Source organism: Danio rerio, chromosome 23, assembly GCF_052040795.2.
Source record: "Danio rerio strain M-AB ecotype USA chromosome 23, GRCz13ab, whole genome shotgun sequence".
NCBI lineage: Eukaryota > Metazoa > Chordata > Actinopteri > Cypriniformes > Danionidae > Danio > Danio rerio.
In genome coordinates, this window is record NC_141043.1 from 5,133,055 (window position 1) to 5,160,000 (window position 26,946).

Genomic DNA, 26,946 nt, shown 5'->3' on the forward strand with positions numbered 1-26,946 from the left:
TTATCTGAACTGAAACATGTGCATCTTGTTTTAGTTACCGGATGTCATAACGGTAAGTAAAGTAACTTTTTATTAATATTAACTTAGAAAATGTTATTTTCCTGAAGTATGCTCAAATTCATAGTCACACTGTCTAGGGAATGTAGACCTGACTACAGCTGATGATGCTTGAGCGCTCGGTCTCTATGGCTGTCAGGTTGTGGCCACAGATGGGCTGGATTGTCACCATGTTGGTGAGGGAGTTGAAGGGAAATGCTGTCACACTGTGACCAGATGGAGTCACTCTATCTCTGGCTTGTGTAGTAGGTGTTTACTTTTTATTGACTAGCTTCTAATAACCCAGTGAACCTACGTTTGCTGTCATCTGTTGATCGGTTACATAATTGTTAATTTGTGTGCAGTTTGCTCCCACCATACATCACCACCTAACTCAGGTTAGTCACTCATGTTCTTGGCTGTAGTGAGTCTCCTTACGTGGCTATTCATTCCACTGGGTCTGAATACTCACACCTGCTCCCGTAACACACTCCATTTATCATCACCACACACACACACACACACACACTCCTATAAATCTCATTATGGAGTCATAGCTGACTCAAAGCAGATGGTTTTCCTCATGTTTGTCCCAGACTGCTGGCTTTTTCCACACCAGAATGCCGTTCTAGAGAGATCTTTCCAGCATCCTACCGAGAAACTGTCTGCTGAAATGGGAACCGATTATATTCCAGCAGAAGGGGTTTTCCTTTGTCCTTCAAGCTTGGCTTTCTACCTTTTTTGCATAGCCCATCTTAAAGAAATCCCCTGAGGTCTTTTTAAGAGGAGACGGTCTTCATGGCCCATATTCAGTTTAGTTAAATTCAAGTTTGTTTGTATTGTGTTTTTTAAATTAATAATTTAACAATAATTGTTTCAAAGCAGCTTAAAAAAAAAGAAAAGATGCACACCATTACAATCAAATCAAGCTAAAGTTACAATCAATTATAAGTTATATATAAGCATGCGACTTTATATGTAAGGGATAAGATCAAACATATTTCATTGTTACATACAATTTTTAAGCAGCTCTCGGGCCTTTTTTTACACTGGTACGTTTTAGTTTTGAAACGGCATTTTAGAATGAAAATAATTTGCGTCCACACTAGCGTTTCACCCAACGTTTCTGAACAGCTCTCCGTCTACACCACTGAAAACGCACATCACTTGACCCCACACACACACACTCTTGCATGCGCTGCAGCATATCTAGCTAGCTAGATTAGAGCTGTGCTCTTTGGCTGTTCATCCGGAATCTACCGCTGGATCTAATCTCACTATATTTGTTAAACGTGATATTTAATTGTGTTGTCTATATCTAACAACATATTCCCCGACTTTTGTCTTTTGAATCTATGACTTGTTCTCAGGTAACGTGTTTTGGCTGAGCGCAAAGATAAGTTCATAATTAATGTAACCACGTACATTTTGTATATTGACTGATTATCTGCCTTTAATTCCTATAATGTATAAACTTATTGTACGTTATACTTTTATAATGGCCATTATTGGTTATTAAAACTGATATTCAGCAAAAGAGAGGATATGTTTAGTATTTTCAATGAAAATAAAAGGAGGCAGAGATGTTATAGGCTCAGTTTTGTTATAAATATGCATACAGTGAAGATGACGCTCATATATGCAGCATGACGCCTCGACATTTCTGCTGTCTGTTGAATTGTTAATATCAGAATGAAAATAGCAGTTCCTTATTGACCTTATTCTAAAATGTGGAAGTGCGCCTGTTTTCGCGATTGTCTTAGAACTTCTGATTCAGTCGCCTATGGGAAAAATGACTAGGAATAATAAACGGCGGAAAACGGTCAAACTACTTGCTCTACAAACAAATGTTTGCATGACTATACAGACCAAGTAGAATAATATAATAAGAAATAACAAATTGCAACATCAAGCAGCGTAACAAGCAGTTTGTAATGTCTAAAAAATGAATGGAAGTGAATGAGACTGGAAGTCTCAAGCCAAAAATATTCAAATGGCAACGCCCGCGCGTCAGCGGAGAATAAGGTGAATATCATGTTGTCATTTTATTGTTAAGATATAACGTACATATCCAGGATGATCTTCTTTGGCTCTCGGCGAAGGCGGTCGCTCTTCTTCCCGCTCCGTCCCATATCTCTCCTTGCTAGCACCTCTTGTCTCATCTTATTCTATCTCTGAAGCTCTCCTTGTCCTGCTTTCCAAACGAAAAAGGAATTATGGATTTGATCAACTGGTCTCTGAATGCAATTGACACCATCTTCTCAACGAGATCGCTGGGCTCCGGGGAACCCAGCTGTCCTGCGGGGACGCTCGCAGCTGGATATGTGATGGACGGGTGGGAGAAGTGGAGAGTCCTCTGTCTAGCTGCTCTGTCTCTGGAGGATATTGAAGATATCTACCTATTCGGAACTTTGATAACAGGGTTTCTGCTGATGGGCTTATGCAGGGCCCTGGGATATTGGAAACTGATAAAAGCGGTCAGCGCAGCTCAAAACCCCACTAGGCTGGCCGGCTTGATTGAAACACTGATGGGTAGGGTTGCGAATCAGACTATGGTCCTTGACCGCAAACTGGAAACCATCGAGGTGAAGCTAGCGGCTCTGCAACAAATTTTGGCCAGATCGGGAGACGAGTGATGGACATTAAATATCTGTGAAACTGGCAGATATTGACCTAAAGTGGAAGTATCTTACTGTCTTTTTTTCGGCTCTCCTCTTACTCCTGCCAGACGGCCTCGGCTGGAAGTAAACAACTCCCTGGGATAAGCAAGATAAGCGGACGCTCTGAAATTCCTGCCCCTGTCAAGGACACCTGCGGGACTCTGGACTATGCAGGCTCACACACACACACACAAACATATCTACAGATAAACATTCACCACCGATCCCCATCCAAACGCCTTCGTGTGCTTTTACCCACGTGGGGCGTGGGCGGGGCTGTGACTTGCGCCGGAAATGGCTGCTGGACCAGTTGGCTGCCCGCACTCAACGGACTGTTTTCCATTACCCCTGTTCCCATCCCCTCTGTCTATGTTGTGTCTTGCCGGTGTGCTTATGCTAAGATAGGGCTGTTTTTCTCCCTTTTCTCACTTTGTCCTAATCAAGGGCAAGCTGAGGGGGTGTTTTTTAGCCTAACTGTCCAAATGTATCTTTCTTCGTTTCTAAATGCTACCTCCTAAGATCTGTCTCCCCTGAAAAGTTGTTTGTGATGTTTTGTGTATGGTCTGGGGGGTCCAATTTCGCTATACGAAAGTGTAGTGACAAATAAAGGCTTGATTGATTGATGTGAATAAGGTTATAAAGTACACTGCCCCCTTTGAAGATTTACTCGACATGTCCTCGCGAGTCTCTTTTCCATATCAAACTTGCAAAGTCTGAACATACAAGGAGATGATGCAGGACTGAACTGTGTGTGTAGGCTACTTAATATTGAGGAAAAGCCCCAATCAGGGAGGCGAATGTCTGCAGCCCCGTCTCCGTTTTCAGATGTCTCCGTTTTCGCCCATCTACACTGGAAGGGAGCAGCAATGTTTAGAATGAAAACGGCCTCTCCAGCATTTTCAAAACACTCTGTTTTCGGCGCTCGAAAACTCCAGCGTAGTGTAGATCGATGGCTTAACCGTAGCAAAGCTTACGCATTTTAAAACGAAAACGTCATTGTCATTGTCTGAGCACCTGGCTATATCAAAAAGACTATTCTAGAGTTTAGGAGCCATAAATGAGAAGGCTTGACTTCCTTTAGTAGACTTTGCTTATCTGGGTATAATAATTAATACCTTTTTTAAAGCCATGTTTCACATTAAACACAATTAAATACACGTAAAGGACTGTTCAAAACTTACATTTTGGAAACTGATTTTCTTTTTTTTTGGTTTTGGTTCATTCATTTGGTTTGAGTTTATTTATAGCAGCAGATGTTTCTGGAACAGTTTGCTGTGTCTTGCTTGCTGTGCAGCATCCCTAAATGATTCTTATTTGACCTAGAGCACAAGAAGGGGAGCAGGTACACTTTAATAGTGTGCCAGAGGAGATGAGTGAGAGCACTTTCTGTATCTAGTACAGCAGGTGTGTTCTTTCCCTTACAGTCTCCACAGGGCTTACGGTAAACAGAGAGAGAAAGAGAGGGAGTGCGGCAGGTAGTATGGGCTTGCGAGGAGAGAAGTCTACCTTTTCCATGTGTGACTGATGTGTTTCAAATAAAGAGTTGCACTTTTTGTTTGAAAACTATTCAAAAGAACGGAAACAAATCACTTCAAAAATAGTTGCTCATAAAAATGCTTTTATCTATAATAAAATTACTGTAGTTTAAATATTGCCGAATAACTTTAAAATGTTTTATCATATATTATTAATTACTATATTGTTTTATCTTATGTTCGATTTTGACATTCCTCCCAGCTAGCAAAATTCATGTGGCTCAAATCCGGCCCACACCAGACACTTACGTCTGGCCCACATACCGCATGGAATGATGGCACTTGGGCGGTCCGTTCCTGTTTGCTAGATCTGGGCCACAATTAAGCCAAAGCAATATCACATATCAGCCAGAATTACACCAAATGAACCAGAACTGACCCTATTTTGGGCCACAGTTTGCTTTTATTCTGGCCCAGATCCGGCCCACACCAGACACTTACATCTGGACCACATGCTGAATGGAATGATGGCTCTAGGGCGGTCCGCTCCTGCTTGTCAGACCTGAGCCACATGAATTTTGCTAGCACATTATGCACATTGGATGTGAAAGTTTATCTTACTCAGTTGTATACACACTAAGTTCTTTATGAACATTTTCAAGATTTATGGTAATCTTGGTGTTTCCATTAAGCACTTTTAGTCCAAAATGTGCATAAAAATAGGTAAAAGCAAACAAACTTTAACCACAGGCTAAATATATTTGTAAAGCAAACAGACTTGAGCTCTTCCTGTGCACATCCCTGCCTGGGACAACAGAAAATTGAGCCCAATGGCCTTAATGTGTCAAGTGAATTGATGTATTCACTCCCACTCAAGACAAACAGCAGGTTATCCCATGTGCATGTGAACATGTGCCATCACTATATTGATTGTATGTCTAATAACTGTGCTCATGAAAGCCAAATTGATTGCTGTTTAATTCAAGTCAATGTATTTGTCTGTTCCAAAACTCTACAGGTAACGAGCAAGCGACTTTTATATAGATTTTTCCACTCATCCAAATAAGAGGGAGGGGATGTCTTGCATAAAATCAATATGAATTATCCATTCAGTGAAAGCTGGCATACAAAACATTGCTGTTTCCCAATTCCAAGAACGCAGAGAACGGACTTGCGTTCTTGTGGAGAGCGGTCTTGCCAGGTGTCCTCGGAAGAACGAACTCAGGAGACCGCGAGGGCAGAGAACGCGTCCTTTGAGAAATGGGATGCTGCGTTCTTCCTGATGGTCACATGACCTTCACGTGTTTTAAATGGTAAATTATTTAAGCATTACAGCACTCATACAACGATTTATTGTTTTTCCCCTCTTCAAAATATATACTTTGCATAAAACATTTTAAATATACTCTGCACAATATAAATAAAACAGATTTTAATATGAATTTCTGCAAACAAACACCCTTAATGTGTTTATTCCTTTATTAAGATGTCCATGTTAATGTTTACTTTCACCGTTTCATTTAGGGAAACTCCTGAGGTAAATAAATGATTTCTCTAAACTTTAATAATAAATCTAAATAAAATGCAGTGCTTCCCACCTCCAGTCGCAATGACTTCTGGGACTTCTAGAGCGAGTTCGGTGCTCAAGTCAGCATCAGTGCGTCCTCGATATCAAGAACACATCCGGGAAGTTTCACGCGTCCTCCGTACTTGCGGTCTTGAGTATTGGAACTGAACTTTGGCAGCTGATGATGACGTTTCACGAGAACACGAGGACGCAAGACCGCTGAAGAACGCATATTGAGAAACAGCCCATGACACCGCAGTTCACTATTAAACCCCTGAAATGCATGATTGGGAAGGGCTGCAATTCCACCCACTGCCTTTAAACGTTAGCAGGGCAGGCAGCTAACTAAAAATATTAAGACAAACTTCAGGACAGCTACTGTAATGCTGAATAGAGGAAGTGATGTCATAAACGTATTATGCATAGCTAAGTTTCCATCTCCCATTCAGTGAGGCGTTTCCATTACTTTGCCTTAAATTAGACAAGCGTATTGCTAGGTTTTGACTAACAACAGGAGCATATCTGCCATTTATGTTGGAAGGGAAGAGTTAAAAGCATGTAGATAAACTACGTTAGGAAATCATGTCACTGTATAATAAATGATCTGGTCTGGGTGTTGATGAGGATTCAGTGGTGTAGGTGATATTCAGTGTGTGTGTGTGTGTGTGTGTGGGGTTGAAGAATTAAAGCTGCTCTGAGTCATTGTGTACTGCAGTCGCCTGCACTGTTGCTACGGTGAAGTGTCGGTGTCTCCTGAGCAAATCGGTCCCAGCTTGAAAGGGCACAATCACAAGCTCACTGCCATATCACTGCTACACACACACACACCCTCACACTCGTGCTAAAATATGCATGCAATCCCTTCAAAATGTTTCAGTTCAGCCAAGTTTATACTCAAGCTGTGTGAGATATTAACCCAGTTTTATTAGGATAAAAGCGCACATTGGAAATGGAAACTAGAGAACCCTGCTGAAAAATCCAGCTTAAACCAGCCTAGGCTTGTCAGCTGGTTTTAGCTGGTTGACCAGGCTGGTTTTAGAGGGGTTTTGGCCACTTCGAGGCTGGTTTCCAGCCATTTCCAGTCTGGTTTTAGCTGGTCAGGCTGGGAGATGACCAGCTAAAACCAGCTTGACCAGCCTAGCCAAGCTGGGAGTCCAGTCAAAACCAGCTATATCCAGCTTAAACCAGGCTGATCAGGTTGGTTTTAGCTGGATTTGGCTGGTCATTTTCCAGCCTGAACAGCTAATACCAGGCTGGAAGTAGCTGGAAACCAGCCTGGAAATGGCCAAAACCCCTCTTAAACCAGGCTGGTTTAATCTGGATTTTTCAGCAGGGAACAAACTACAGTTCCCTAAATGTTACTGATTAGTCCTATTTGAAGTTATTTTAAGAGTAGTATTTAACACTGCAGGCAAATGTGGCCAATTCTGATTTTTTTTTAGCCATATGTGTTTATAAACAGACATGTTCCCTTGATGTACTTTCAAAAGATTGCCAAATCAACTGAAAATGTTCACTCTAGCAGAAGTTACCAGAAAGTTTAGATTTCAGTGACCTGACACTGCAGATGCATGTGGACGAAAAGTCAACTCACGTAGAAAAAAAGCATTGGTTTTGAAAATGCCAGTGTGTCTGGACAGGCTTAAAGGCACCTCACAGTTAATATGACATAAGTTAAATTAACTAGCAATAACTGGCAACCAAACTTAGGTTAAGACTTTCTTGCCCAACAAGAAAATTTTATCATTCCAATTCTTTAATTTATAGAAACTTGCAAAATTACAATGTCACTAAACTGTGCTTTCACACTTGGTTCAATTGCCTGGACCGTGCCCAAGTTTGATTACAGTGGTCAAAAGTCCTCTTAAATCAGGCTGGTCAACAAGCTAAAACCAGCCAACCAGCTTAGGCTGGATTAAGCTGTTTTTTCAGCAGGGAGGTGACGGTCACGAAAGCAAAGCGTCGAAATGGAAAGACGTCCATGCATCGCGGTCATTCTGCTTTTACTGAAGCTTTTGGTTTTGGACATACAGAAAATGACTCGCATCTATCTGCCGCGAAAATATTTTAAACATTCAGAACATCACACAGTGTCTGCAGAAGCTGTTTTCGGAGGAGACGAGCAGACATCGTGTATCACTGCTTGCTCTGATTCAGTCCCGCTTGTCACCAAGGTACGAAATGTGACACACACACACACACACATGCACAAAAATATACAGTAAACAGCTTAAACCACACCCTACAGTATATTTGAAGTCAAAATTATTAGCCCCTCTGTTTATTTTCCCCCCAATTTCTGTTTATTGAAGTGCAGATTTTTTTCAACAGATTTCTAAACATAATAGTTTTAATAACTCATTTCTAATAACTGATTTATTTTATCTTTGCCATGATGACAGTAAATAATATTTGACTAGATATTTTTCAAGACACTTCTATACAGCTTAAAGTGACATTTAAAGGCTTAACTAGGTTAATTAGGTTAACTAGGCAGGTTAGGGTAATTGGGCAAGTTCTTGTATAATGATGGTTTGTTCTGTAGATTATCGAGAAAAAAAAAAAGTTTGAGGGGACAAATAATTTTTGTCATTGAAATGGCTTTTAAAAAATTTTTCAACTGATTTTATTCTAGCCGAAATAAAACAAATAAGACTTTCTCCAGAAGAAAAAAAATATAATCAGACATACTGTGAAAATTTCCTTGCTCAAATTCAAAGGGGGGCTAAAATTTCTGACTTAAACTGTGTGTGTGTATATATATATATATATATATATATATATATATATATATATATATATATATATATATATATATATATATATATATGACAAGTGGGAGTTCTTCAAAGCGGGCCCAGGCGCAGTGTAGTTGGCAGACCCTGGCCTGGTTGGCAGAGGTGTGCCAGAGCTTGTTTCGGTTGACCTTTGGTACACTTGTAAGTGCAAAGCGTGCCTGAGTGCAAAACTGAAGACCCGACGTCACTTTTAAGGAACTATTTTATATGGATTTATTAATCATTCTTACTTTTAATGAACCCGAACTACATGCAGCACGATGACTATCATAAATCTTTATGTATGAGTGTCAAAAGTCGTGGGTCTGATTAGCAAAAGATTTGTCTGTGTGTCACCGTGTATCAAACGACTTAAAATAATAATAATAATAATATATATATATATATATATATATATAACTACAGCAATCTCCATTGTATGGAGCGAAAGCGCTTCTCTTCTTTTAAACTGAACAGTCGCATCATCAATGATGTAAGTGTGCTCAGGCTCAGAAGGCAAAAACCACAATGTGAATACGGGCCTTGGGGGAGAGAGGAGGGGGACAATCGCGCCTGTAAGTACACCCTAAAACCATTGTTTTGCAAACCGTTTTGCTAGTCTTAGTTTTGGGGGAAGGGTCTGCATTTTAAATGCTTTCCTCACAATAGCATGTTTCCTCATAAATAATGAGTAGAGCAGTGGTTCTGCAGGCCTAGTGAAGATGTGTTCAGCTGGAGCTGTGTGGAAACTGAGGGACATGAGAAAGGAAACATGATTCGCTGGACTTTGCTTATCTAGATTCTCCAAATAAACAAACTATATATAGCCTTAAAGGGACCACGATGAGACCAAGTTCATTTCAGAAAGAGAAGCCTTTGAGAATTAATGTATTAGCTACAGCATGGGTGTTGCCTAGATTTATTTGTCAAGCATCCATTTACTATCACTCCTGTTGGCATGATGAAGAGTGAAGATATGCTTCAAGATAAGTTTTACACTTGATTTTAAACTAAAGCAACTGTAACTGTAAGCAAATCAACTGTAAGCAAATCAAACTGTAAGCAAATCCATATGCTGGTTAAATAAATAAAACTAAATAAACATTGTGTTTCACTTTTGAAATATAAGGAATAGAAACATTTGATGTTTGAGGTTCTACAAGTTTATTTATTTTTTCTTAAGATTCTTGTGAGAAGAATACACTGCATCTTTTGTACAACAGGGCAGTGGTTCTCAAACTGTGGTACGTGTACCACTAGTGGTAAACGGGCTTCCTTCTAGTGGTACATGGAGGAATGAAATATGTTATGTACATGCTAAATACATTTCAAAATTTATCAAAAATGATGTATTTAATATGCCATATATGACATTTAGCCTATATTTCTGGGGTAATCTGCCACGTTTTTTTTAAACTGTGCAGAGTTATAGCTGCTTTACTGGGCCTACTACACTACTGAATTTCAATACTGCTAATTTAGGTGGTCCTTGGAGAGAGAATTTTTTTCTAAGGTGGTACTTGATGAAAATAGTTTGAGTAGCTCTGCAATAGGGTATATGCCGAAGTATGCTAATAGGACTTATAATTTGCCAGTAACCTTGGTTAATCGTTTCCAGTGAATTTTATGCCAATGCAAAATCTGCGCGTTTAATGTCTGTTTCCTTTAAAAATCAGCAATCTCCACTGGCTGAGTGATATCCGATATAAAATGGGTCTCAGATTGAACAAGAAGCACCACATTAAATTACACCCCCCCCCCCCATGTCTTTATAATACGAGCATTTATTTTACACCAGTACATTTAATGTAGCTTCTACACTAGCCTGCTGATTCTTACGAAAGCGTGCGAGTAAATGGCTTTTTGTCTCGTTTTACCCTTGAGCAACTGAATGAATTCCAAAGTCTGTTTAACTGATTATATTTGAATTACATTACAACATTGATGCTGTAAAAGGAACCGTATAAAATGGAAAAAAAAAACTCACAATAACAGGTCAACGGAAGTTTATCAGTATGGGAACAACACTAGCTCGGCATATACCCCATACACCAATATGTCAACTGTTGTTGTGTTAAAATACACCAATAGGAGACAGCTGTTGTAGTAAGTTTATTGACTTTCATTCACACTTTAGAAACAATAATATGGTGAAATGCATACAATTCTGTATTAGACTATTTTTGAGGTTAGCATCTTGAGCTAAAGCACAACATGGTGGAAAGCGTCAACTCTGTTATTGTCAACTCAGTGGATTTAAAAGCTTAACAATAGGTTAAACAGCTATTAGTAACAATCAAATGATCCCTATATCACATCTTAGATTATTTTACAATAACAATAATGGATTCAGTTTTCTTTAAATATTATATATTTACACTGAATAACTTCAAGTTCTGAAAGCAAAATGAGTCTGAATTTTATATGATTTGATTGTGTGTGATCATTCTATACTTCTATAATTCAGACTGGAGCAATCCATACAGTTTATTTTCTTTTTCTTTCTTTTTTATATGTAACGTAATGAATAATTTAATAATTTTGTACTAAAATCACTAATTTAAACGTTTCAGAGAACACTACAGAAATTGACTTCAGAAAATGTATGTTTTAGTTTTGAAGTCATTTGAACCCTCATATTGAATAGTGATCCTTTTGGGTTCTGTATTGTTTGGGTTTTTTACGGTGCAGGTGCCAAAACGGTGCCTGAACCGATTTTTAGCCACAAAATTAATTGACCAAAAAAATAAAATAAATAAATTTATTTATATATATATATATATATATATATATATATATATATATATATATATATATATATATATATATATAAATAAAAATATATATATATATATATATATATATATATATATATATATATATATATATATATATATATATATATATATATATATATAACACAGAGTTTTAAGGTATTTGCTCAGAATTAACCATGGCATGCTTCCGAGGTTTTCACCACAGGGTCGAGACGTCTTCCTGCCAATTATTGTAAAAGTTCTGGGAAATTTGGATGAGAAACACCCGAGAAACCATTTTTGCAGCAGTAAAGTATTTTTTATAATAGTCAATATTTTTTAACTTAAAAAAAAAATCTGTGAAAGTATGTTAGTAACATCTTATATTGTTGTGATCTTCGTCTTCTAGGCTAAAAGATGGAACCATTTTGAAAGATGTAAGAAACACAGTGACTGCTAGCCAGTTTTGAGGAAAACATGACACAGCGGGGTTAGTTGTAACAGGGTGTTACAATTAAGCCACACAATGTTGGACACCAATTAAACTAAGAATATATATATATATATATATATATATATATATATATATATATATATATATATATATATATATATATATATATTTTTTTTTTTTTTGAGTGTGATGTTAAACTTTTTAAATAATATTTTTTTTTCAAATAGAAAAATAATTTTTATTGCTAATAATTCAAATAAATGCATCGTATAATAATGGATAAATGGCTAATAATGCAATTAGATTCAAATGGGTTTATCCAATAAACAAATAAAAAAATAAAACAAACTGTGCTATGTAGAATAAAAAATAAATGAGCCAATTACTGAGGAAATAGCTACTATTTAAAGTAAACAGAAATTAAATTAACTATATGAAATCTGCCACTGCAAGCAACTTGCCCCGCAGGTGGGGTAAATACTCCTGGCACTTTTGCCAATACTGCAGAAACCATAAGTCCAGCAATCGTAATTTCAGTGCTCATTTGTTGGAGAGGCTTGTGTGTTATTGGTAAAAAAAAAAATGGTTTTTCTAACCCCATTACTTTGTTCATTATTTGACCAAAGCCAAAAAAGTGTTACTTTGTGCCCCGCTCTCCCCTATCTCTGCCCTTTTTTTTTTTCTTCAATTTTCAACCTTGTCCTCATGACAAACCAGTCATTCACCATAAACTATAATCTTCTCATCCCCTTATCCAAACATCTACCCATAACCCCTGCTTTCATCAAATCGTCATCACATCAGTCCAGCACCATCAATAAGGCTACATTTTTGGCTCAGTTCATCAGCTGGTGTTTATTTCATTGCTTCAGTAAACATCCAGTGTCTGTGTTCAGTCTCTCTCTCTCTGCTTGTTCATGCAGGCACGCACAGCTCGTCCTCTCTCTATGAACAAACAGAGCAACAGTCCCCTGAGAGACTCCAGCACCTCCCTCATGGACCCGCTGTAACTCCACCATTGCGTTATAAATGAACAGACAGATTCAGGTCTTCCAGCAGCCAGGCCTCTGTGAGCATTAGCATGCAGTCTGAAATCTATAAGCTTTCAAAAAACTAGCGGTGCTCAAAATTAATCGCAATTGATCGCATCCCAAATAAAAGTTTGTTTTGACATAACATATGTGTGTGTGTGTCTACCATGTATATGTATGATGTATAAATACACGCATGCATGCATAAATATATTTCAGAAAATGTTTATTTATGTTTTAGATTTTTCATTTAATCAAGTATATGGTTTGGTGATTAATTAATAGAATTAATCACATATATTTGCACACTTTCCCAGAGATGGGTTGCGGCTGGAAGGGCATCCGCTGCGTAAAAACTTGCTGGATAAGTTGGCGGTTCATTGCGCTGTGGCGACCCCAGATTAATAAAGGGACTAAGCCGACAAGAAAATGAAGGAATGAAAATATTTGCACACGCACACAGACATTACAAGATACAGTTTTTAAAAAAATATTTATTATTGAATAGAAGCCCATAGGCCCTATCATACACCCGGCGCAATTCGGCGCAAGGCTCGACGCAATTGTTGTTTGCTAGTTTCAGCTTGGCGCAAGAGTCATTTTGACGTTTTACGGCACGCTGTTTAAATAGCAAATGCATTAGCGCTCATATGTGCGCCCTTAGATGTTCTTGTCTAAAAGGAGGCATGTAAAGGCGCATTGCTGGCACGTTTTGTGAGTTATTTTGAGGAACTTTAATAGACTGCACAATAGACCAGATCAAAGCAGGTCTAAAGTCCAGCTCAGAGCGCGTTAGTTGTGCGCCTCGCTTACACATTGCTTAATACACACAGGATTTACAGCAATACACAAATATCTTTACAAATGAAAAAGAATTAAAGGAATAAAATATTATAAAATGATAATTTTTTAGCCTACATAAATATAAAAACCACAACCTTCATCTCGGGGGCTTTTTTAGTTCATTCATGACAATTTTTCTTTTGTATAATGTTGTTGTTATTATTATTATTAGCAGTATTATTTATTATATGCATATTTATATTTGTTTTATTTAACACAAGCTTAGATTTGTCCATCTGTCAGGTTTTAGAACATAAGTGGCACAGCATGTGTGTTTGGAAATAACTCAGTTTTTTGACCACACTTTGTTATTATTGTTCATTTATTATTGTTCGTTTGCTGAAAATTAAAACTGAATTCAGAAATAGTTTTGAAACAAATCTTTTGTTTATAAATTATTTATGTATAATATAACATCTATAAGAGTGAAAGTGAAAGTAAAGAATGAGGAGGCTCATTCTCTCATTCTTGTGCTACAGATGCTCTGTTTAACTGTTTAACTAGTGAAGCGTTCAGCTTTTTAACTTACTTAGTCCACCATGTAAATAGCAAATGCATCATGGTGCGATACAACTGACTCTTAAATGGAATTTGAGATGATACGCTGATTGGTTTATTTTAAAAACCTACCTATAACTCATTAAGAGAATAAGCTCAACCCTGTTAGACCATGCGCCAGGGCGCAAAGCGGATTTTTCCATCCTTAAAATTGTAAAAGTGGATTCGGAAACGCCCTTAATGCTTTTGCGCCCTGCGCTTTGCACTTAGTGCATGGATTGTCAAAATAAAGCCCAAAGTAAGTGGTCATTACTTGAACTAAATAATCCTTTAAAGAAGTGGTTATCAAACTGGGGGTCGCCGAATAATTCCAAGGGGTCGCAAGAGTGATTTAAAAATTGTGTAAATTTTAGTGAATATAGTATATATTTTTTGGTACTACAAGTGAAAGCTACTATTTTTAGATTTGTTTAAAGATATTACTAAAGTTAGTATTTTTTAAAAAACGTGAATGGAACAGCATAACTGTGCAGCAAATAACTCGCTAGTTATCAACGCAGCATGCATCTGGATGTGAAAAACCGCAACTGCAGAGATTAAATTTATAATTCGCAAATCTAAAAATGTTGAGAAAACTGTGGACAGTTTGCCTGGGTCATCGGAACCGTCGACTTTGACTAAATTCATAAAGTATTGACACATTCAAGCAGAATGCATCTTTGCACTTGCGCTCAGGAACACTTTAAAACAGTTGACATGTCAGTAAACAAAGACAGCAACGCTTGCCTGCCTTCGCGCTCTTCTTATTGGCCCACTGCTCTAGAACTGAACACGAATGGATTGGTTAAAATCAGCTGTCAACCACCCAGTCAACGCCTTCTGCATACAGATGACAGGGAGAGCTGAGCAACAACCGCGAAAATGTAACGCGCTGAAAATGAGAATGAAAACACTGACAGATTTTGTTTTAGAAACCACCTAAATCTACAAATAATGGCACAACAGATTAACGTTACTGATCATGTGATGAATGTTAATCCACCATCTACACTTTTCCAAGAGTGGATAAAAGACTTCCTTTGGCTTCAAGTCCACTATGAAAATAACAAAAGCATTCACTGTAAAGTCTGCGGGACGGAATTTTCAGGTAACTGTTTGCCACATCTACACATTTTAAGCACGAGAGGTTCTGTTTATTCCTTCATTTATTCGCCAGATGCTGTCAGCCGTGCAAGTGGCAGCTTTATGTACAATTTAATATTACGTACACCATCGCAAAAGGGTTTGCACTGACTAAGATTAAACAAATTTTGCAGCTCACGAAAAGACCGGTACTGCTTTTAAAATGACGTGTGCAAATAATAGGGTATATGTCAAAAGCATCAGTGCAATATCAGACATCACCCGTGAGAACAGCACAGTTATTATCGTTAACAGATTCATTCATGTCAAGCAGTGCGTGCAGGGCCGGTGAGCGGTCCGTGTATCTTTTGGTCACTCAATTATGTTATAAAAATATATTTTCTTGAGATAACGGGATTTTGTTGAGACATTTTCCTCACACATGTATGTATATGTTTTTGCCTGTTAGTTTTGATTAGTGTTGATTTCAAATGCAATAAATATACGACTGAACTCGTACGAATTCGTATGAATTAGCCAAATTGACAAAACAAAATACGTTTCCTCATGAGGTCAGGCTGTAAATGACAGGTCACCCTCAAATTACCCTCAAATTTTTGACTGAAGATGGGGACTGCACTGAGGGATCCATTGAGGGTTAGACAGTAGTAGTCAGTATGGGCCTGTATTTGTTAAAACTTGATTGATGAACCCTGCCCACTTTAAACTGTGTTATTATTGTTGCAGTGACTAAATTTTTATCAATGTAATTAAATCCTACTGTATATATTTTTTGAATTCTTTAAATTAAATCCTTATCAATTAATCTATATTATGTATTGTAATACTCGTTAATCTATTCTGTTCAACTTAATAAAATTATAATTACACTAAATAATTTGAATAAAAATAAAAATATTATATCTAAAAATATTTTTAAATACAATTTGCCTATTGCTTAACCTAGCTGTGTGTGTGTGTATATATATGTATATATATGTATATATATATATATATATATATATATATATATATATATATATATATGTATATATATATATATATGTATATATATGTATATATATATATATATATATATATATATATATATATATATATAATGTATATATATATATATATATATATATATATATATATGTATATATATATATATATATATATATATATATGTATATATATATATATATATATATATATATATATATATGTATATATATATATATATATATATATATATATATATATATATATATATATGTATATATATATATGTATATATATATATATATATATATATATATATATATATATATATATGTATATATATATATATATATATATATATATGTATGTATATATATATATATATATATATATATATATATGTATATATATATATATATATATATATATATATATATATATATATATATATATATATATATATATATGTGTGTGTTGATAAGTAAAACATCCACTGACCGTTAAACAACACCCTGACAACTGTAAGAGTAAGATTCCTAAGATAAGGTTCATTTTGGGTATGGATCACAAATCTGGTGGTATGTGATGGGTGTTTAAAGGGCATCTATGATGAAAATCAACTTCTGTAAGCTGTCTGGACAGAACTGTCTGTACGTATAGTGTGTCAACTGCCATACTGGAATGATACAAACCCAAAAAGTAATTTTTTTTTAAATGTCCTGACGTTAAAATAGGACCAAAATCCCAGTGATTTAAACATGACGTTGAAGTGCAGCTTTCCCTGCCCACCGAATTGATTGATAGGTGCCATGTTTCTATAATAGCATGTATTGTGAAGTAACTTTTCCTCTCCTCTTGACTGTTAAAGTGATACTTGTGGATCCAGACACAAGTTTGCCTGTGGTTCGAGTTTTCTCCACTGTGTGTATTATTATGGATTACATGTGATGACCGCGTATTATGTGCCAATAGACTGTAACTGCGACTGTTCTTCCCGCCATTGGTGAACAGCGCTTTCATTTCTAAAGCCGACCGCATCCCTTTCTGTTGAGCAAGTGAAGACAATAATCAATCATAGGGGTGTAAATTTAATAATTATTAGAAAATAAATAATAATAACCTAATAATTGTATTTCAAACAATACATTCCTTTCAACAATAATCATAATACATTATGCGCATGTGCATTTGTTTAATGAATATAACATAGTAAAATAATTACAAATGTAAAACATAATCTAAATATAATAAAAGTATATGTATAAAAACAATGTAATTTGTAAACATTAATTTTCTTTTCGAACGTGGGGAGAACATGCAAACTCCACACAGAAATGCCAACTGACTCAGCCGAGGCTCGAACCATTGACCTTCTTGCTGTGAAGCAATCATGCTACCCACTGTCACCGTGATGCCCATATGTAAACATCATATTGTAAAATAATTTAATTGCTACTACGAATGCCATTAGTTTAGGTTCTTACATTAAGGGTAATACTATAATAATAATATTATTAATAATAATATTCATTCATTTTCTTTTCGGCTTAGTCCCCTTATCAATCCGTGGTCGCCACAGCGGAATGAACCACCAACTTATCCATCATATGTTTTACGCAGCGAATGCCCTTCCAGCTGCAACCCATCACTGGGAAACACACATTAACACTCATTCACACAAATGCACTACGGACAATTTAGCATATCAAATTTACCTGTAGTGCATGCCTTTGGACTTGTGGGGGAAACTGGTGCACCTGGAGGAAACCCACACGAACGGGGAGAACATGCACTCCACACAGAAATGCCAACTGACCCCAAGGCTCGAACCAGCGACCTTCATTGATGAGGCGATCATGCTACCCATTGGGCCACTATGAAGCCAATAATAATAATAATAACAACACTTTTTTTTAACTTTTATGAATTGTGGATTAATAAATAATTATTTATTTAACACACATACACACACTGTTTTCCGGTTGTTTTCATGATGTGTAATATTCATTATGAACAATTGTGTAATATAAGCTGTTATAATAGTTTTATGATACTAGATGAAACTCATAAGTGAGAGCTGTGGAGCAGTGATGCTCCATCATCATCACCATCATCTGTATAGCGCAGAGGAGGCGCGTCTCCTTTAATTTGCCCACGCTGTACAGCCTTGGTGGAGCAGCAGCTCACTGTATGCCTTTGTATGCGCAGCAGTGCTCAACTGCAGCCTGAACTGCTCGCCCTTGCACAACAATTATGAGTAAAAGACGAAAAGTTGGACTTTAAGATGAATGACTCGCTCGCGCCGCGCCACTCCCTAAAATGAAGGAGGAAAACACAAGTAAGCGCAAGAGGAATACGGGAGCATTTCTCCATGGATATTTTGCATCTTGAAAACAACTCGGGAAGGTTGACTTATACATTTTTATTGGTCTTTCTATTCCCTTAGTTTATGCATGCGTTAATGCATCGATGCCTTGAATGAAAGGAAATGCGTGAATGCCTTTAACACAGTAATGCATGGGCATGCTTTGATCATCCACCTAGAGCTTGGAGCCTCTCTATCGCTGAAGCATGTCGCTGCAGACACCTCGCGCTTAACGGGTTAAAACGCTGAGCACAGCCGGTGAGATGTGTTTTTCAAGGGTGCATGAGCCTGGGATCTGAATATTCGTAAACCAAAAATCATTTTTGGGGACAATTGGATAACACCCTTAAACGGACGCGGTGTGCAAGGGGGAAAAACAAACAAACAAAAAACAACCCAAATTATGACTGGGAACATCTGATGCTCTATGGATTTTCGCCCATAAGATGAGCACGTTTGCTCAACAACAAGATGCTGCCACTCCTCAGAGCATCATTTCGGCCGTCAAGCTCGTATTCAGGCAATTCTCCTCAATCTCTTATTGTGTATGTTACTATCTTGTGTGATGCTAGCATGTTTGAGGCGACGCCCAACGCAAACAGCTCCCCTGTTTCTTTGCAGATCTCTGAATTGAGTCGAGGCAACACTGTGAGGACACTGGGGGCGGCAGATTTTGCTGACCTTAGCATCTTTGGGCCGTTTCAATGGAAAGCTCTTTGCAAATAACGCCTTGAGGGAGCTCCCCTTCGTTCATTTTCTCAGAGACGCGCCGCTGTATGCTTCCCGTGCATCCTGAAGGCGTTTACGGCTGGATCTGCTCGAGACCGGCGCAGGAGATCTGGCGCAGCGAGCAGGGGGAAGAGCAGGATCTTTGCAGTATACCTGTAATGAAAGGCTGCTGAGAGACATCAATGACCCTGGCAACCAGACGGTTCATTAGTTCTGCTGGTGTCATGTAAACATAATCATTTAACAAGTTATTTCTCTGGCGCGTTGGGGATGCTTGCAGGTAAGCTTGCGTAACTACCCTATGCTTATTGCAGTTTGTGGATGTGGGACTGATTTTTGGACAATTTGATTAGTGTGTTTGTTACAATAAACCACAGAAGCTACGTGAATGTGTTTAATTAGTGTTTAAAATTAACTCCAGAGTCATTTGTTTATGTGATTTAGGGTACTCTTAGCCTTTTAGTTGTTGTTGTTCTACTATATTTAGATTATAGCAATAAGTAAACTATTTATATGCGATCTGTTCCCTGAAAGGTTCTTCAAAGAATCTAAAATAGATTAAATTCTGTATTTTGTAACATTTTGATTAAACAGTTGAAGTCAGAATTATAAGTCCCCCTGAATTATTATTATTTTTTCCTTGATTTCTGTTTAACAGGGATAATTTTTCAACACATTTCTAAACATAATAGTTTTAATAACTCATCTCTAATAACTAATTCATTATCTTCTTGCCATAATGACAGTAAGTACTGTTTGACAAGATATTTTACAAGACACTTCTATACTGCTTAAAGTGACATTTAAAGGCTTAACTAGGCAGGTTACGGTAATTAGACAAGTTATTGTATAATGATGGTTTATTCTGTAGGCTATTGAAAAAATATAGCTTAAAGGGGCTAATAATGTCCTTAAAATGGTGTTTAAAAAATTAAAAACTGCTTTTATTCTAACCAAAATAAAACAAATAAGACTTTCTCAAGAAGAAAAAATATTATCAGACATACTGTGAAAATTTCCTTGCTTTGTTGAACATAATTTGGGAAATTTTTAAAAAAGAAAAAAAAATCAAAGGGGGGCTAATAATTCTGACTTCAACTGTAGTAAAACATAAGTTTGTTTGCAAATGTTAGCCAGTCTTCCACTCTGTTGGGTTTTGTTCAGTGGCTAAACCTGCCAGTTCACCAGCTAACCTGCCAGTTTAACCATAATGGGCATATTTGGAGATTAATTTGAAATGAAGCTCAAAAAAACCCAGCATATACTATAGAAAACAGTTCAGTATAAACTGTAGGAAAGCTGTTAAATGCAAAAAACATTCTAATATTTCTGAGAATGATTATTTGCCATTATGCTTCATTTGAACAAATTATTGACCACAATATTAAGTATTTCAATAATTTGTTTTGATTATTTAGAAATTTTTTTTAAACAGGCGTCATGGTGTTGCAGTGGGTAGCATGATCCCCTAACACCAAGAAGTTCGCTGGTTTGAGTCCCAGCTTGGTCAGTTGGCATTTCTGTGTGGAGTTTGCATGTTCTCCCTGTGTTTGAGTGGGTTTCCATCAGGTGTTTCCTCCACAGTCCAAAGACGTGCGCTATAGGTGAATTAAAAAAGCTAAATTGGCTGCAGTGTATGTGTGTGAATGCAAAAGTGTATAGGTGTTTCCCAGCGTTGGGTTGCAGCTGGAAGGGCATCCGCTGCATAAAACATATGCTGGATAAGTTGGCAGTTCATTCCACCATGGCGACCCCTGATTAATAAAGGGGCTAAGCCAGGGGTGTCCAAAATCGTTCCTGAAGGGCCGTTGTCCTGCAGATTTTAGCTTCAACTTGCCTCAACACAATACTACAAAGCCTATAAGAGCTTGATTAGCTAGCCCAGGTGTGTCTGATTTGGGTTGGAACTAAACTTTGCAGGACACCGGCCCTCCAGGACCGACTTTGGACATGCCTGGACTAAGCCAAAAAGAAAATAAATTAATTCATTTTTATTTATTATAATATACTATATGTTGATCTTGTAGCGTTCTAGTATAAAAGCATGCTTCTAAACGTCACAATAATTAAATAGGAATCGATGGAACAATGCAAGTGGCTATGCAGTCTTTCTAATATATGGCATTTATATTTTAATTTCTGTCTACAATTCTTGTTCTAAATTGGGCATATGAACTATTTCTAAAAATAGAAATCATGAATACTGAAATAGTTTATCTAAGATATCTATATATGACTATATGTTTGGGAATTATTGGACAATAATATTCATGTCATGCTTAATACGTTGATAAAACTATTGGATGGGAGCAATAGTATACAGAGATATATTTCTGCACCTTTTCTGTCTCAAGCAGTCTTCCTGTCTTGGTGAAATGCATTTTGGGAGGTTTTGGAATATCCAATTATGATTTAAGTGCACTCAGGCTGTTATTAGATTTACAGTGCATAATTGAATCCAAAGAGGAATGATACAGCCTTGCCACAGTAAGTATTGATCTACTTGGCAGATAAAAGCAAATACAATGTGTAAAGTGGTCAGGCCGACTTCTCCATATGATTGATAGATGTTTTTAGAAGCCGTGGTTTTCTAGAGCTTTTCTCTGTGTGTTTCTCTTGTGCCTTCATACTGCTTTACTTTCTTGTGCATTGCCTTCATACTGCTTCAATTTCTATATTAGCTCAAAAATAAAATGCTGCATTGTCTAGGGAAAATTAGGAATCCCACTATGGAGTACAAGAAATACATATTAAGTGAGCACAGTGAATTCCTGCATGTTTGTTTGGCTCAAGTAATTGTTTTTCTGCCTCTGTATTTTTTTTTTTTTCAGTGTTTCCTTGGATCTAATGCAAGAAAAGGGGGCTGGCGATTAAAAGGGAGTCCTACATTTCCCCACTGAAGTTTTTAGAGGCAACAACCATTGCATCCTGACCCCAAACTGCAGGTTGCCTTCATTCACAGCATGACTGTTGCCACGGGTGACCCAGCCGATGAAGCCGCAGCTCTCCCGGGTCAGCCACAGGACACATATGACCCGGAACCAGACCATGAGTGCTGCGAAAGGGTGGTCATTAACATCTCTGGTCTGCGCTTTGAGACGCAGCTCAAAACTCTGTCTCAGTTCCCAGAGACATTGCTTGGAGACCCTAAAAAGAGAATGCGCTACTTCGACCCTCTGAGAAATGAGTACTTTTTTGACAGGAACCGCCCAAGTTTTGATGCCATTCTCTATTACTACCAGTCAGGCGGCAGGCTCCGGAGGCCTGTCAATGTGACACTGGATATTTTTTCAGAGGAGATACGTTTTTATGAGCTTGGGGAAGAAGCCATTGAGATGTTCAGGGAGGATGAAGGATTTATTAAGGAAGAGGAGAAACTACTGCCAGAGAATGAGTTTCAGAGGCAGGTATGGCTGCTTTTTGAGTACCCTGAAAGTTCAGGGCCTGCCCGGATTATTGCTATAATTTCAGTCATGGTTATTCTCATATCCATAGTCAGTTTTTGCCTGGAGACACTTCCAGTTTTTCGCAATGAAGAAACGGATATGCACAAAGCATACAGAACCGACTCCAACTCAACAATTAGCTATACTTCCACTTACTTTACTGACCCTTTCTTCATCTTGGAGACACTTTGCATCATATGGTTTTCCTTTGAGTTCCTGGTGAGATTCTTTGCATGTCCAAGCAAAGCAGGCTTCTTTGTCAATATAATGAACATCATTGATATCGTGGCTATAATACCTTACTTTATCACCTTGGGAACAGAGCTTGCAGAGAAAGCTGAGGATGGTCAGCAAGGTCAACAAGCCATGTCTCTTGCCATCTTGAGGGTCATCAGATTAGTGCGAGTCTTCAGGATCTTCAAACTTTCCCGGCATTCAAAAGGGCTGCAGATTCTTGGCCAAACACTTAAGGCCAGCATGAGAGAGCTTGGGCTGCTTATCTTTTTTCTCTTCATTGGAGTCATCCTGTTCTCAAGTGCCGTTTACTTTGCTGAAGCGGACGAGCCTGACTCGCAGTTTGTAAGCATCCCAGATGCCTTCTGGTGGGCTGTGGTTTCAATGACAACAGTAGGGTATGGTGACATGGTTCCTACTACCATTGGAGGCAAAATCGTGGGATCCCTGTGTGCTATCGCTGGTGTGCTGACCATTGCATTGCCTGTGCCTGTCATAGTCTCAAACTTCAACTACTTCTACCATCGAGAGACAGAGGGAGAGGAACAGGCCCAGTACCTTAACGTGACCAGCGTCCCCAAGATAGATTCCTCAGAGGACCTGAAAAAGAGCCGCAGCGGGTCAACCATGAGCAAGTCTGACTACATGGAAATTCAAGAGGCTGTTAACAACAGTAATGAGGACTTCCGAGAGGAGAACATCAAGACCGCCAATTGCACCCTAGCCAACACTAACTATGTTAACATCACCAAAATGCTTACAGATGTATAACCACTTTGATCTGCCTTGATGAAGAAGGTGGAAATAAAGAAAGGGTGTACAAACCCCAGTTTGAAAGGCTCCAAATGCCTCATGCAAGAGTATCAAGACAGGAGAACTGGAATGTGTCCATTTGAGTGAAGGAACAGTGAAGAAGTCCTGTCCATCATTCCATCTCCATTCCCTCTTACAAGAATTGGGAAACATGATTGGTGGGGGACGTTGTTTTGCATCCTTGTGTTCAGTGTCTGCATGGAGTTTGTCCTTTCTGTGTGACTGTTCTAGTAGTCGTTCTGCTTGCAACAGTAGCCAAATCGTAGCCTAACCATTTAGATACAAGTGTAGCATAGAGGGACCAATTCCTGACTCTCATTCCCCCATTCACTGCCAACCTGAAGATCCCTTGAGTCTTTTTCAAGTATATTTGTACCTGGGAAGAATTTTGTCACTCCAAATTGCTCAAGAGATAACAAGAATCACAATAGAGGATGTATTTCTCTGAAAAATGCACAAATACCGCTTGTCCTGCCAGCCAAAGCAGTGTACCATGTACCTAAAATTTTTCACATTCCATCTTGTGACGGAAAAATGCATGACCAATTTTTGGGGTGTCCGGAAGGCCAGTTACAGAGCACCCTTTTTAAATTTTCAAACGTCGTCCCTCTTTTGCTGCTAGAGTAAAAATAACTGAAAGTGTAGAAGAGATTGTTTTGAAGTTGACCATTTTTCCATCGTCGTCATTCCTCTATACTGCATGAGTAGCTGCCCGCCATTGCATAATTTCCGTCACATACTTTTCCCAGCATTGTAAACTTACAAGCATTCCATGTGTGTGAGCAATGTCTTTTTTTTAACTAAAAAATAGTGTAGGTTTTTACTGGGACATTGCAGCCAATAACAGCAAAACACTAGCTCACCAAGTCAGGTCACCAAAGATCAAGTTCACTGCCGCTGTTTATTGCATCTTTATGTTTTTATTTTGACATTTCATGGTGCATCCAGCCCATAATATGATGCTGGAGAATATGGATAAAAAGGTATGACAATTCTGCTTCCTTGAATAGCTTTTGTAAGAGATAGGGAATATTCTGCTACTTTTGTGGTGCATGTCTGGTACAATTTCCTTGTAGCATGCATGTGGTAAGAATGATACTTACAAAACTAGAAATAAGTATTCATATCTTTATCAATTTATTTTTCTCTGTGAGATTAACAGTATGTGCAATATTAGAAAAGCTTGATTTTTTTTAAGGTTACAATATTTTGTAAGTAGTTTTTTGCTACTTGGGTCGAACACTAAGATGTTTGTTGATTTTCATAGATTGTTTTTTTAGAGATCTAAATTGAAAATCGCAGCTGTAATACCTGATTTACTAACACGGACTTCTGATGATTTTGCCTCATTAAATGTTGGTACCTTATGATATGTCTAGTCTGCAACCTATCCTCATAACTAAAAAAAAATGGTTAGTATTGTCTTTTGTGTTTGATTTGTAAAGACCCCATTAAAATGCTAGTGTGCTTTTTATATAAGAAGTATATAAATATATAATTATCAGCCATTCTGAGGAAATAAACTAAATTATTGAATACATCATCCATCATCTTAATTTGGTCAATTAAGTTTTCTCTAGAATGAGAATGCTCCTTCTCCTAGTCACACACTAGAAATCCAGCCTGATCTCACGAGAAAACGTAAGTATTTTACGTTTTGCCAGTTTAGTGGCTAATTCGTACGAATTCGTACGAGTTCAGTCGTACGAAATGGTACGATTTTAAAAAGGAGGCGTGGCACCTGACCCCACCCCTAACCCCAACCGTCATTGGGGGATAAGCAAATCGTTCTAAATTGTACAAATTAGATCGTACGAATTCATACGAATTAGCCGCTAAATGAAAAAGTTACGAATTGCCGTGAGATTGTGTTGAGAAATCATGCTTGGCTGTTATACCTAATGTTGGGTTTGTCCATATTTGACCCAATGTTGGATTATGACAACCCATCATGTTTTCTAGAGTGCCGGTTTGGCAGGTAATCGTCGCTAGATTGACTAGCACCTTCAGATGGATGATGTAACTACACCAATATGCATATCCAAAATTATATTATCCATTAAAAGACATTCAGATGTACACATGTACTATTTTAAAAATATATTATTTGTATTAAATTTTAAAATAATTCTACCATTAATCGCTGTTTTCTTATCAAGCATGATGCTGTGTTCACACCAGATGCGGAACGCGGGGATAGTCGCGTGAACATTTGAGTTTACTCACTTCATTCGCACATCAAATCAGCTTCATTCGCGCGTCAAACTGACTTCAGAACAGTCGTGGTTTCGCGTGATGGGCAGAGCTCTTGTCTGCCTGGTGACTCTAGCTTTGTTCCTAAGTGGCTAACATGGGTTTTATTAAGAAAATAACTGTGTTTATGTGCTTTACGAAGGCTGAAAAACAGCGTCGATACGTTTAGGGCTGTGTCTGAGTCGATTAGATCCTTTCAGAGGTGCATCCAGCTCTGTGAGCTCGTAAACTTCTCCAAAAACGTAACCTGGATGAGCTTTCATCCAGGGTGCTTCAAGGCTTTCAGCGGTGCTTCTGACTGAGCCAAGCCTAGTTTGATAAACTGTTGTCTGTGTCGAGTGGAGGATTTCCCCCGGGACACCAACAACAGGCGCTACGTCACAATCTCGCACCTTCAAGAGCGAGCTCCTGATTGATTAACGCGGCACAAATGTCCGATTAGGTTAAGATTTTTGAACTCGAGCGATTTGCGCGAAATGTTCGTTAAGCGTGTCAAATGCGCAAAACGTTCAATTCGCGCAATTTGCGTCATTCACGCCTCAGGGTGTCTATTCACACGTTTGCATTGACTTAACATGTAAATCACTCACGCTTGATGCTTCTACCACCTCTGGTGTGAACACAGCATTTGTCATTACATTTGATGAAGCCGTTTAATGGGGTCTTTAAAATGGGGAATAATAGAAGAAAACCTTTCGTTTTGATATCCAAGTGGTTCAGGACCTATACCATGTATACTTTAGAAGCTAACATAGTTGTAGTTGCAATAAAACAGTAAAGCTCTTTGGTAACTTAACAGCAGATACAGTACAACTCTAGTTTAAACATGTCCAACTGCCCAAGATTTTTATCAGAATTAGAAGCAATCCACTGCCAAAATAC

The 26,946-nt window shown here is 37.8% G+C and overlaps 1 protein-coding gene across 7 annotated transcripts; it reads left to right on the forward strand.

The window, feature by feature from the left end:
* The first annotated feature begins 312 nt into the window (after positions 1-312).
* On the forward strand, positions 313-25,107 carry kcna2b (potassium voltage-gated channel, shaker-related subfamily, member 2b). Of its 7 annotated transcripts, none has more exons than XR_015522871.1 (4): positions 18,370-19,134; positions 19,211-19,598; positions 22,150-24,324; positions 24,548-25,107. XR_015522871.1 is itself a non-coding variant. In XM_087305897.1 (3 exons), the coding sequence occupies exon 3, from the start codon at positions 22,282-22,284 to the stop codon at positions 23,767-23,769; it is 1,488 nt and encodes a 495-aa protein (XP_087162023.1). In that variant the 5' UTR covers positions 18,370-19,134; positions 19,211-19,598; positions 22,150-22,281; the 3' UTR covers positions 23,770-25,107.
* Positions 25,108-26,946: the final 1,839 nt, after the last annotated feature.